The sequence below is a fragment of the Triticum urartu genome, chromosome 6A (assembly GCF_056163025.1).
Source record: "Triticum urartu cultivar PI428250 chromosome 6A, HENAU_Tu73, whole genome shotgun sequence".
Lineage (NCBI taxonomy): Eukaryota > Viridiplantae > Streptophyta > Magnoliopsida > Poales > Poaceae > Triticum > Triticum urartu.
In genome coordinates, this window is record NC_141878.1 from 587,759,520 (window position 1) to 587,773,093 (window position 13,574).

At 44.9% G+C, this 13,574-nt stretch overlaps 2 protein-coding genes and 1 pseudogene across 2 annotated transcripts; 1 reads left to right on the forward strand and 2 right to left on the reverse strand.

The window, feature by feature from the left end:
* Positions 1-1,341: 1,341 nt before the first annotated feature.
* LOC147966717 (uncharacterized) lies at positions 1,342-2,202 on the reverse strand. The gene has a single exon (XM_087527361.1). It carries the CDS (start codon positions 2,111-2,113, stop codon positions 1,532-1,534), a length of 582 nt encoding a protein of 193 aa, XP_087383487.1. The 5' UTR covers positions 2,114-2,202; the 3' UTR covers positions 1,342-1,531.
* An 898-nt stretch (positions 2,203-3,100) lies between these two features.
* On the reverse strand, positions 3,101-7,728 carry LOC147966718 (uncharacterized). Its single transcript, XM_087530931.1, has 2 exons — positions 7,089-7,728; positions 3,101-3,354 (listed from the first exon to the last, which is right to left on the reverse strand). The coding sequence occupies exons 1-2, from the start codon at positions 7,726-7,728 to the stop codon at positions 3,101-3,103; spliced, it is 894 nt and encodes a 297-aa protein (XP_087387057.1).
* A 1,897-nt stretch (positions 7,729-9,625) lies between these two features.
* Positions 9,626-11,343, forward strand: LOC147966719 (uncharacterized; annotated as a pseudogene).
* Positions 11,344-13,574: the final 2,231 nt, after the last annotated feature.

Genomic DNA, 13,574 nt, shown 5'->3' on the forward strand with positions numbered 1-13,574 from the left:
GGGTTTTCACAAAAAAAATAAGCCACACTCATTCCTCTCTGCTTTCTACTCACCGACAGCGGGCCTCATGCCATGCTGGCGCGCCAAGTCATCGGTCTTTTCGTATCCAACATGATTTGCACCGTATTTGCACGTCTGAGCCACCAAGTTCTAGCACCACTGGTGTAATTGACTCTATATAGAGCGAGCGAGACCAGAGAGGGCAGAGGACGTGCGTGCATGCATGGTTGGGTTTACGCGGCCGTAAGTCTAGCAATTTTCGGTTTACGCTAGTAGTAACTCTCACTCGTTTTGGCATCTTGCGAACCAGAGCGAGCCGGCACTGGCTGGCTAGTGGCTAGTTCTGGAGTAGCAGTACGTACGTACCACAAAATGTGTAGAAAGAGGACACGTTGATTGAGTGGGAGCACACAGATTGAGCCAAATGTGTAGCACAGTAGGAAGGAAGGAACCGCGCAATTCATCATGACATGATCATGCATGGAGATGGAGTAGGGAGGAGCGGAGTGGCAACAACGGTGCATGCATGCATGCGTGACGTCAGATGGAGATGCGTCACTTACGGCGCCACACTTGTAGGGCAGGGTACGTAGACCCGACCAGACGCGTGGTTGACTGGAGGCCAAGGACCTGTCGTCCCGACCACACACACTCCACCTGCAGCTGCAGTGAAGATCTCATGTCCAGGCCATGTTCCAAAATTAACTCTAACGGTTTCATTCCTTCCTTTTCTTTTCTTTTCTAAAAAGTACTACCGGACCGGCTTGACGCGTCGGACTTGGACCTACAGTCTTACACGGCATGGAGATGGAGGGCACTTTTGCAAGACCCCAGCCCGTTGACCGTGAGTCAATGGATGGAGCCATGCATGTGCTGCGCCGCGCCGCATGATGCACCCACATGGCCATGGATGGGGCCGGCCGGAGACCCTCCGTCCTCCTTGGCCGCCCCATCCATCCATCCTCCCTCCCATTGCTTGCTTCATCGGTAAGGAATGAACGAATGAACGCGCATAGATCAAACACAATTTCCCTAGCAACTCCCACCGAACAAGCCCGATCGATCCACCCCGGTGCTCATCTCCGCCAGACGAACCACGTCGTCCAGGGCCGCCATGAAACTCCGGCCGGAGATCCCGCTGCGCGAGAAAGGATGGGGCCCCCGCCGCCGTCAGTCGCGCGAGAAGGATGATGACCTGCCACCACTGCCAGCCTCGCGCCCTTTGAGCGGAGGCGTCCTTCGGTGGTGGCGGGGGAAGAAGGGGGAGGCAAGAACGGTGGAGTGGAGGCGTCCTCCTGTTCAGTTTTCAGTAATGAATCCCGAGAAAGCAAGTCTCAATCATACATGCAGGGAAGCATGTTCAGAATGAAATAAGACTACCAAGATTCACTTGTAACAGAGGTTCAGAGATAGCAGCTAAAGGAACATAGCAACATCACACTAAAACTTGATCAGTTCATCTGACGGAAAGATCACTACAACACTTTCGGCAGTAACTTCGAAAGTCAATATGGCTCGTCCGCTCCATCGATCAGTAGTAGCCGTAGCCGGCGGGGCACGGCGGCGCGCTGGGAGGGCAGTAGTAATACCCAGGTGGGAACGGCGCCGGGGCGGGGTACGTGTCGTACACTCCCGAAGCAGGGGCCTGAAGCTGGCCGGGGTGGTAGGACGCGGGCGGGCACGGGTACGCCCCGGGATCCGGCTGCTGCTGATGCTGCTGGTGGTGGTTCCTATTGCCATGTCCGCCGTGCTCACGAAGGACCGGCGGCCGCGGCTGGCGCTGCGGGTTGGGGGCGACGTGGACGAGCCCAGGGTTCTCCTTCTTGACGGGCTTGGGCGGGATTAAGACGAGGTCGACCTTCTTCTTGCCGGTGGCCTTGTGGAGGCTCCTGCGGAGGCGCTCGGGGTCTGCCGTGGCCAGCAGCCGCACCTCCTCGGTGGCCTGCGTCGCCGACCGGTCCAGCACCTTCACCACGCCGCGCGCCAGCGTGAGGTTCCTCACGGCGGAGCACACCTTGGGCGTGCACCCCTCGCAGCGGCAGTGCATGGCCACCTTGAGCACCAACTCCCTCGCGATCGCCTTCTCCCCGCCGATGCTCCCCGCGTTCCCCATGGACCGGCTGGTTTCCTGCCTCTCTCACTCGGTGAACCTCGAGGTGACGAGGAAGGAAGCAGAGGGGCGGACGGGAGGGCTATATAGGGCTATACATAGAGAGACCACTGGACGTGCATGCACGAGTCGCGCCGCGTGACGGAGATGGAGATGGAGATGCATCGATAAAACATCTGTAGGGTAATAATGGCTTTAATTTGCCTCTCTTCTCTACTACTCCATGGGCCAGAGCGACGCGTGGTTGACGTTGACGCCGAGGACATGGCGTCCCCACCGATCGGCACACACTGCACCTGCACCGATCTCATCATTTCTAGTCCATGTTCCTTCCATAATCTAACGGCTTTCCACTACCGGGACCGGGCCGGCTTGACGACGCGTAGGACCTGCCTTGCCTTGCGTGTTCCGTCCGTGCCGGCACAGCTCAGGTTGATGAGTTGGAGGACATTTTACAAGATTCACCCGATTGACCGTGAGTCAATGGAGCCATGCATGTGTTGTGCTGCGCCGCGTCGCGTGATACCGGGGATTGTATGATCCAGGGTCCAGAGCAGATCAGTGCGTAGTAGTACTAGCTAGCCTGCTAACCAGTGCGTAGTAGTACTAGCTACTACTTGCAGTATGAAATGGAGGTGAAATGAAATTAAAAATCTTCAACGGCGTCCAGAGCAGATCGAAGCTGTGTGCGATCTGAATGTGGCGTCTCGACGCAGACCAACTTGATCGGAGAGATCACATAGGGAAACAGTCCTTAGCAGACAGTCGGCCTAACTAATCCGGTGTGAGCTCGTGCGCCCCGTATTTATCTCGTGTCCTATGCACCCTGACGCTCCCCCAGTTGCACGAGAACGCGCGAGAGTAACCGCAGATACGGAGCTGAAAGCCTGAAACAATGCCCTGCCGATCGAACGACCAATAACAGCAGCACGAAGCTATGCGCACGGCGGAGTGCGACAGAAAAGAGATGATGTGCTGTGCAAGAGGCCTTCAGAGCTGGTACACCGCCAGCGTCCCCGGCCTTGCGTCGGGCGCGGTCCGGTCCAGACACCGAGCGAGCAGGACGAGGATGGCAACCAGCGGCACACACATGTCCTCGAAGGCATGGTCCGGCTCCTCCACGCCTCCGGCATCGATCGGTGGCACGACTGGGGCAACGGGGAAGGTGTTGTCGAGTCGAGGCCGTTGCGCCGTCTTCTTGGGCTCTCCTCCGGTGCCCCCGGAGCGAATGAGCCGGAACGAGCCTGAAAGGTTTAGTTGGAGAAATTGTCATGATCACGCCGTGCATCACGTACAGCAGATGGCCCATAGCAGTTGAGAAATGGAGGTGAAGACCAACATGATGTGTGGTGTTACTCTGGATGTGGGTGTTTGAGCACCTACCAAATTCAGTGCAATGTGTACATTCAGTGTCCTATGCACCTATTGTTTCCCCAGGGAAAGACAAACATGAAGGAATAACACTACGTAGACAGGACCGGAGCGAATGCTCTAGCAGCCAGTTTTGTAAGTACGTCTCACCACCATCACTAGATCCATGGTATGATTCATTTTAACATGGATGGAAGACTGAGGCCCTGTTTGGTTCATAAGTTCTAGGACTTTTTTTAGTCCTAACTTATAAGTCTCAAGTCCCTAAAAAGTTCTATCTGTTTGGTTCCTGGGACTTATAAGTCTCTATAAGATCATATTACAACTATAAGTCCCTATAAGTCCCTCCTTGAGAGTCTTATTTCATAAGTCTCAAATGCCCACTTTAAGTCCCTCCTGTTTGGTTTAGATGGGACTTATAGGGACTTTTTTAAGTCCCTAAACCAATAAGTCCCTGGAAACAAACACCCTCTGACTTATTAGCCAGTTTTGTACCTGCTCGACTCTGTTCTTGGTTTCCCGAGAAGCTGAAGTTTCTCCTTCCAAGATTGCGATTGTTGTAGCATTTTGTACTGTGTAAGAAGGTAGCGACGAACAACAACAATAGCTAACACTTCACACTTTAGCTAGATTTCAGTCAGCTGAATTTTTGTTTTGTGGTCAATCGATTTTCTAGCCCTTGGATTGTGCTTTAAGATTTGTGTAGTTTTTCTTTTTTCTGTCATGTTTTGCTGGTGGTATTGGGCTGTCTGGATTTGATTGACACCTATTTTGGGTCAGTCGATTTCATTCTTGGGCTGAATTTTGGTGTGTGCATGCTTTTTTTCCCCATGGGTTTGCTTTTCTTTTTTGCACGTGTAGATTTTTTTTATTTTTCAGTTGCGTGTATTTTCAGATGTTGAGTGCGTGAAAATGTATACATGCAAGTACTACATGTACAAATTACATTACAGTACGGAAACTTCATTCTTATATATTTATTCTACATATTATATAAACCGCATTTTGTGCTAATTTTTTGTTTTTTTTGTTTTTTATTTTCTTTATTCTTTAAGGGTAATACCAATGCTAATTGTTTTGTGCTATTTTTTGCTAATTAAATACATTTTTCTGTTATTATGTGTATGTATGCATGAAAGTACTATACAATATGTGTGTCAATTATATGTTATTATATGTGTATTCACTGCATATTATAAAAAGTGCAATTTCACTGCAAAGTTGTGTGCAAGTTTTTTCTTTATTTTCTTTCTTCTTAAGAGTAATACCAATGTCGCTAATTTATTACACCTCTTAGAAAACATTATTTGTTTTACATGTTTAGTTTTTAATTCATTTCCTATTTACAAGGACAATGCCAATGCCACTTATTCGTTCCTTGTTTAAAAACTATGTTTTTAGGTAAAATTCACTATTATATGTTTATTCTTCGATAACTAAAAAACTGCAATTTATATGTAAATTGTGTGCAAATTGCATCATTATTATTTTTAAATTCCTTTTTTCTTAAAGGGTGGTACCAATGCCACTATACTTCATTTCTTCTTAACAAAATTACTTTCAATTTTGTGTTTGTAAGTAAGTATACACACAAAGTATGATACACCATGTGTGTAAATTATAGTATAGAGCAAAAATTGCACTGTATATGCTTATTTTTGGCATATTACAGAAGTGCAATTTCAAGGCATAGTTGTGTGCAAGTTATTTTTTAATTTTCTTTCTTCTTAAGGGGTTTCATTTTCCCCTATTCAGTATTTGTTTTGATTTTTTATATTTTCTTTCTTCTTAAAGGGTTTCATTCTTACATAGAAAACTTCATTATTTTGTTTTAGTTTTAGTTTTTGTATTTTGTTTTCTTAAAGGGTTTCATTCTTCCATAGAAAACTTCATTGTTTTGTCTTTGTTTTTGTTTTTTTATTTTCTTTCTTCTTAAAGGGTTTCATTCTTCCCTAGAAAACTTCATTATTTTGTTTTGTTGTTGTTTTTATTTTCTTTCTTCTTAAAGGGTTTCAATCTTCCCTAGAAAATTTCATTATTTTGTTTTTGATTTATTTTCTTTTTCTTAAATGGTTTTATTCTTCCCTAGAAAAGTTTATTATATTGTTTTCATTTTAATTTTAATTTCATTTCATTTTCTTTCTTTATTGGTAATACCTTTATTCTTGCATATTATAACAAAGCACAATTTTCGTGTAAATTGCGTGCAAATATTGCCATTACTTGTTTTTTACTGCCTTTCTTCTTAAAAGGTACTGTCAATGTTCAGATTTCTTTATTTTCTTTATCTTTCAAGGGTAATATTAAATGCCAATGATTCATTTTAGCTTAGAAGACTTCATTAGTATGAATTTTTTTTTGTTTCTTCTTTAAGGGCATTATCAACTCCACTAATCCATTTCTTCTGAGAAAACATCTTTTTTGCAAAAGTTCCACTAACATATGTTTATTCTTGCATATTATAAAAAAACATAATTTCTGTACATATTGTGTGCAAGTTTTATCATTATTCATTTTGTTTCTGAGGGGGTGGTGGTGGTGGGGTGTACGGTTGATGGTGTAGTAGTGCAACTTGCTTGAGGTTAGGCACAAGGCTAATCCATCAATCATAGTACTCCCCGGCTCAGCGACAAAAGCAGGCACACAAAGCAGCATACAATTACTACGTACCACAAATTAGTTTGGATGAAAGGAGGACGTATGTATCATGTATCCGTGCTTATGCATGCAGAATGCATCATGCGTACATGCGTGCATGCGTAGATACATATCATGCACGGGTGCGAAATGTGTGCATGCATAGCGAATCTGGAATGGGCTGGCTACCAAACACAAGTGTTGTTTGTCGACTCGACTGACCCAAAAATAACATCAATCGACTTACCTGTAGTCGCTCCCACCATTGATTGAGTGTGTCAGGCATATGAATAACACATCGAGTATCACTGTGAATTTCACCAGGGTGTGCACGCAAGTGCACGCGCACGTACGCATGTGCGCGCGCACACACATAAAGTTTGCCTGAAGGGAGGTTGCACTAAGATGTCCCCTTTTTCTCTTTTCCTTCTATTATGTTCTCACCGTTGATTTTTCGTAAGCATAATGTACGAAATGATACATAGAAATATAATAGTGTCATAAGCTGACGTTCATCGGATTATGCACTAGTTTCTGGTGGCCATACTGTTGTTTTTGTTAATGGTGTCATTTGTCCTTTTTTTTTGCTAATGGTCTTGGCCTAAGGCAAGGGGATCCTATTTCTTCCCCATTGTACAATTTTGTGGCTGACACGCTCTCCTACATCCTTGATCTTGCTTCGATCGCTGGCCATATTACCCCTGTTATGGTGTCTCCCACTTGCAATATGCACCCAGAGGCCGGAGACTCCCACAAATTCACACATTGAATAGAGCACCATGCACAAAATAGGAACATTAATGAATGTTTGCAAGAACCAGTGGTTTCACACGCTTACAAATAGAAACATGGTACCATATATTGATTGTGTGCCTGAAGGGAGGTTGCGGTAATATTTCCCCTTTTTTTCTTTTCCTTCCATTATGTTCTCACCATTAATTTTTCGTATGTAGAATGTAAGAAATGATACATAGAAGCATAATTGTGGCATAAGCTGCTCCAATGAGGCCGACCCATGTGCCGGTGATGTAGCTAATCCCCAAGCTCACAAAACAAAATCCTACAAGGATTACCAGAACATTGTTTTTCATGGTAATGGGCTCCTTGTGATATATGTTTTTCGTGAGCATCCCAATGATCATCAATGAGGAGAAGAAGGCGGTGGAGTTGCTAAAGTGAAAGAGCGTAAACCTTATGGGAAACTTATCATGCATAATTGAGGTATCAGCAACGACCTTGTTCGCCTTGTCATCGGCGGCCCAGAAGCCACCAGGCGGGGCGAGGCCCGCGGTGAAGGTGATGGTGGCAGCTAGTGAAGTCAGGAGCAATACCCACGAACGAAAATCCTCCTGCTTCTTTTCAACGCCACTGACCGGCACTATGTTATGGAGGCCATCCACTGCAATCGCCGCCAGCTGTCCATCACTGGAGGGGATGAAAAGCACCGGCATGCCATTGGCACCTTTTAGTATCTTCAACAGCTCATCAATCGACATGTGTGGATGATGGTCAATATTGATCTCTTGTTGCCGAGGCTGCGGCGAATCTCCAACTAAATCATGTCCTGGCGATATTGCTAGTGTGTTTGTTGTGACATCTTCCTCCGGCATATTCCCCTGCAACAAGCATCAGCTGATCAGTTTCTGCGCGTAGTCAGACCGTACAACGATGGGTCGACAACTATCTTTGGTCGGTCTTTGAGACCAGAGCGTTCAGTGACGAGTAAAATCACGGCTAATGTGTAGAGTAGCCCAATTACGGCGAAGTTGTGAGATGCAAATCCAATTTTTGACAGCCATCCGAATAACCACAACTGTAATATGGGCTTAAAAAAAGGCACGACTGTATAATATAGTGCATCTGTTCAGTTAGTAAAACTAGTAATCTTGTACGCGATTCTAAAAAAAAAGTAATCTTATACGCACAATGCATATTTTAGACAGTTTCCTACCTACATCTTGATGCCAACTATTTTCCTCTACACCAAAAAAAAACTATTTTTCTCTACACAAAACCTACATCAGTGTGCTCTTTTGACTCATGGGCTGGAATTTTAAAAATATAAATTTAGAATTAAAAAATCTTGCATACACGCAGCAAAAAAAAAACAAGTCTGATAGTGGTGTGCTTATCTGCAGAACCTGCCTGAGTAATATTGACAAACCTAGTAAAATCACCACCCATGACTCTCCTCCTCTCCACTAAATTACATTCTCCGGTTTGTGTAACTTTATTTGATAAATGTTTGCACAATCTTAGCAACGGTTTTCTGTGGTATGAAGATAGGAGCATCGTCTTTAAGTGCAAGAAGTGTCACTTTATTAAAGAAAAGGTATTGTTTCGGATACAGGATTTCAACTAGAGGTATAAAGTTGGTACACCTAACATAAACTATTAAGAATATAGAAGTTACTAAAAGTGTCCTTGGCCACGCTAGTTTTATATACGGCATTAAAATTTCTCTAATATTGCTAGACGCTTAACACATTATTTACAGAAGGATGCTCCTTTTTTTTCTGACAGTTGCGTAGAAGACTTTGATATTTTGAAGAATTTTTTACTGCTGCCTCTATAACTCAATGCTGATGAGAATTTCCCTTTGAAAATTAGATGCCTCTTTCCGACCAAAAAAAGAAAAAGAAAAGAAAATTAGATGTCCCTGAGACCCAAATGGATTTCCATGGGATTATCCACTACATTTATTTTGAATTAGTGACACAAAAATGTATCCAATTAATGCAAAATAAGTGTTGGAAGATTTGGTAACTGTCTGGAAATGAAATAATTTTAGTTTTTTCCTGACGAATAATTCTAGTTTTGTGCTGCTGACTTGTGAGGATCCTGCAAGAACTAAAAAAGTATCCTAGTAGTAAATTTATGTATTAACGTTGATGAGGTGATACATATTGCAGAGGATTGATGATTAAACAAGCAAAGGAAAAAAGGGACACGACATGTAAGGAAGCGGTGGAGATCTCTCTTTATTCATATGTGCTCCCGATCGATGCTCAAAGTAAAGTACCCGACCATGTCTACTAAGAACGCCGATTGAACAACAGAAATGTGATGCTACTGGCTAAGTGGGCCAAATTTTTGTTCTCTGAGTTCTCTTTCTCCATGAGATTCTTCTTGACTCCGTGAAAGAACGCTGTATCACACCTTAGGGGCTCATCAGAGGCCTCCCGTAACTTTGGATATATGAGTCCAGCATCTCGTCCTGCTCGGAGATCATCGATGGCGCCCATCGTGAACTCACCCATACGTTGGTAATATTGGATGCAAGTGTTGAGCTCTTGTATTAGGTCGCTCATGACATGCACTGTGGATGTCACACTGTGCACAGTTCGTTGAGCGGCGGCGATGAGCAGCCCGCGCTTGTCCGTGGCCGAGGCACCGGCTGGATCGGCCGAGAGCACGTTGACACAATGGTCGTAGGACACATTAAGAGCCTTCGAGCACGTTGTGTTGATGAGAGATGAGGTGTTGCTGGCTACGAGGCTAGGGAGGATGGCTAGGGTGAGGAGGAGTACGACGCAGGGCTGCATTTGCAAGGAGCGTAAAAAGCTTCGTGTGAGGATCCGTATGTCGCTGCAGTATGCAAGTCGAAATTTATGCACCGAAGGGGAGCGTTGAAAAGGAAAGAGAATCATGCATTAAATGTAAAGATCGTGAAAATATATACTCGGTACTATTAAAATTAATGGTCTTGCTCCTAGGTGCTCTGTATATTTTGAATACGTACATCTATTCTGTAAATAAAAGCTCATTTAATAAATAGTAGGTGGAGATGTGCCTAGAAAGAGTACTAGTATTCACATTTATGAACGGTATTTTGAAGAAAACATTGCGTTTAAGAATACAGATTGTACGTATCAAAAAGATTTGGATTATAAATCGTCATGCAGCTTTACACGGCCAGCCTGTCCGTTAATGATACATGAGCAGCAAGACAGGACCAGGGATATGCATTATTGGTTGATCTCAGAATGGGGTCATTCTGATCTTTCCTGTCTCGTCTTGATCCGGCCATGATGTCTGTATCTGGTTGTGCTGTCTTGTACTGGGTCATGGCCTGCTGGATACATTGCACAACAGCAATGCGAGGAGATCGGTCAGGAGGCCAAGGGCACGGCCACCGGCCCAGGGCAACACCGAAGTGCGTGCTGAACAAGACGGGCGTGAACACCAACGACACCTAGTGCTGGGTGGGCATGAACGTAACAGGCCCTAAGGGTGAACACTAACTCTGTCTTGCGCGCGTTGGCTATTGGCTTTGGGCCCCAACCTGGCCTGCCAATCCCTCTAAGTTGGGCTTATTGCTAATCAAATGGCCTGTCAGACCCGTGCCTAACCACGGAAACCGAAAGTTGCGTGCCGAACGCTTTCCATAGCGCCAGCTGAAGTGAGAAGCCATACGAGAAGTTGAATCTAGAAAGTTTTGGAGAAGCTGGGCACTTTCAGAACACGCCCTTAATCTATCTCATTTCCTTGTCTCATGCTAGAAGTTAGGGCACACGCTTCCTTGACTTCCCCTCTTGACTTTGTTTGATGATTGCACTATATGAACCTTTTGTTCCTTGATCAATATCTGGCACCACACCTTGGTAGTCGGATGCTATAGCAATGCTTGAGACATTGAGAGTGCAAGTGATGATGAAACCTGTGAGAGTACAAGTGATGATGAAACAATTGAAGATGAGCTGATGCTATTGGTTGGGTATTATGTCATGAACCACTCTAACAAGTATTTGAAGAAGAAGGGGAGGAGGATACCATTATGCATAGGACAACAACGGGTTGTTGAAAACCTGAGTGATCACAAGTGTTGCTACAAGATGTTCAGAATCTAGCTGGATTGTTTTCATGCACTACACAACACACTTGTTGACGTCTTCAACATCAAGTCCACACGTGAAATGGGTTCTATTGATGCTCTTCTATGTTTGTAGATGGTTGGAGGCCCTCAGTCAGTGAGTCAAGCTGAGATTCTATTCAAGAGGTCCACTGAAATAATTCATCATAAGTTTGAAGAGGTGTTGCATTGTTTGGTATGTTTAGCCGCGGATAATATCAAACCAAGAGATCCACAATACTCAACTATGCATGAAAGGCTTCAAAACTCTGGATTCTTGCCTCATTTTAACAATTGCATTGGTGCAATTGATGGGACACACATATGTGTTGTTGTGCCGACAATTGACATTGCTAAGCATATTGGTTGGTAATTCTTCCTCCTACTTGTGAGCTGCGTTGGGATTTTCTCGAAGAGGAGAGAATGAAGCAGTACAGTAGAGATAAGTATTTCTCTCAGTTAAGAACCAAAATTATCAATCTAGTAGGGGAACCACGCAAATCTTCGTTAGCAGTACCTACAAACACAAAAGCAAATTCTTGCATCCAACACAAATAAGGGGGTTGTCAATCCCCTCAGTGATTAATTGCAATGATCAAATCTCGTAATGATAGATACATAAAATAAAATAATGGTAAATAAATTGCAGCAAGATATTTTTGAATTTTGTATATGATAAAAGTAGACCCGGGGGCTATAGTTTTCACTAGAGACTTCTCTTTCGAACAAAAAACATACGGTGTGTAAACAAATTACTGTTAGGTAACTGATATTAAGCGCATAGTTATGACGATATTCAAGGCAATGATCATGTATATAGGCACCACATCCGAGACAAGTAGACCGACTCCCTGCCTCTACTACTATTACTCCACCCATCGACCGTTATCCAGCATGCATCTAGGGTATTAAATTAATAGAAACTGAGTAATGCCTTAAGCAAGATGACATAATATAGACAGAGTAAATCCAACCAATATGAATAAACCCCATTGTTTTTGTTGGGGAACGTAGTAATTTAAAAAAAATTCCTACGCACACGCAAGATCATGGTGATGCATAGCAACGAGGGAAGAGTGTGATCTACGTACCCTTGTAGACCGACAGCGGAAGCGTTAGCACAACGCGGTTGATGTAGTCGTACGTCTTCACGGCCCGACCGATCAAGCACCGAAACTACGGCACCTCCGAGTTCTAGCACACGTTCAGCTCGATGACGATCCCCGGACTCCGATCCAGCAAAGTGTCGGGGAAGAGTTCCGTCAGCACGACGGCGTGGTGACGATCTTGATGTACTACCGTCGCAGGGCTTCGCCTAAGCACCGCTACAATATTATCGAGGATTATGGTGGAAGGGGGCACCGCACACGGCTAAGAATATGATCACGTGGATCAACTTGTGTGTCTAGGGGTGCCCCCTGCCCCCGTATATAAAGGATCAAGGGGAGGAGGCCGGCTGGCCCCTATGGCGCGCCAAGGAGGAGTCCTCCTCCTAGTAGGAGTAGGACTCCTACTAGGAGGGGGAAAGAAGTGGGGAGGGAGAAGGAAAGGGGGGGGCGCCGCCCCCCTCTCCTAGTCCAATTTGGACCAGGGGGGAGGAGGCGTGCGGCCCACCTTTGGCTGCCCCTCTCTCTCTCCACTAAGGCCCATATGGCCCATTACTTCTCCCGGGGGGGGGGGGGTTCCGGTAACCCTCCGGCTCTCCGGTTTTCTCCGAAATCACCCGGAACACTTCCGGTGTCCGAATATAGCCGTCCAATATATCAATCTTTATGTCTCGACCATGTCGAGACTCCTCGTCATGTCCGTGATCACATCTGGGACTCCGAACTAACTTCGGTACATCAAAACTCATAAACTCATAATATAACCGTCATCGAAACCTTAAGCGTGCGGACCCTACGGGTTCGAGAACAATGTAGACATGACCGAGACACGTCTCCGGTCAATAACCAATAGCGGAACCTGGATGCTCATATTGGCTCCTACATATTCTACGAAGATCTTTATCGGTCAGACCGCATCACAACATACGTTGTTCCCTTTGTCATCGGTATGTTACTTGCCCGAGATTCGATCATCGGTATCTCAATACCTAGTTCAATCTCATTATGGGCAAGTCTATTTACTCGTTTCGTAATACATCATCTTGCAACTAACTCATTACTTGTAATGCTTGCAAGGCTTATGTGATGTGCATTACCGAGAGGGCCCAGAGATACCTCTCCGACAATCGGAGTGACAAATCCTAATCTCGAAATACGCCAACCCAACATTCATCTTTGGAGACACCTGTAGAGCTCCTTTATAATCACCCAGTTACGTTGTGACGTTTGGTAGCACACAAAGTGTTCCTCCGGTAAACGGGAGTTGCATAATCTCATAGTCATAGGAACATGTATAAGTCATGAAGAAAGCAATAGCAACATACTAAACGATCGGGTGCTAACCTAATGGAATGGGTCATGTCAATCACATCATTCTCCTAATGATGTGACCCCATTAATCAAATGACAACACATGTCTATGGTTAGGAAACATAACCATCTTCGATTAACGAGCTAGTCAAGTAGAGGCATACTAGTGACGTTTGGTTTGTCTATG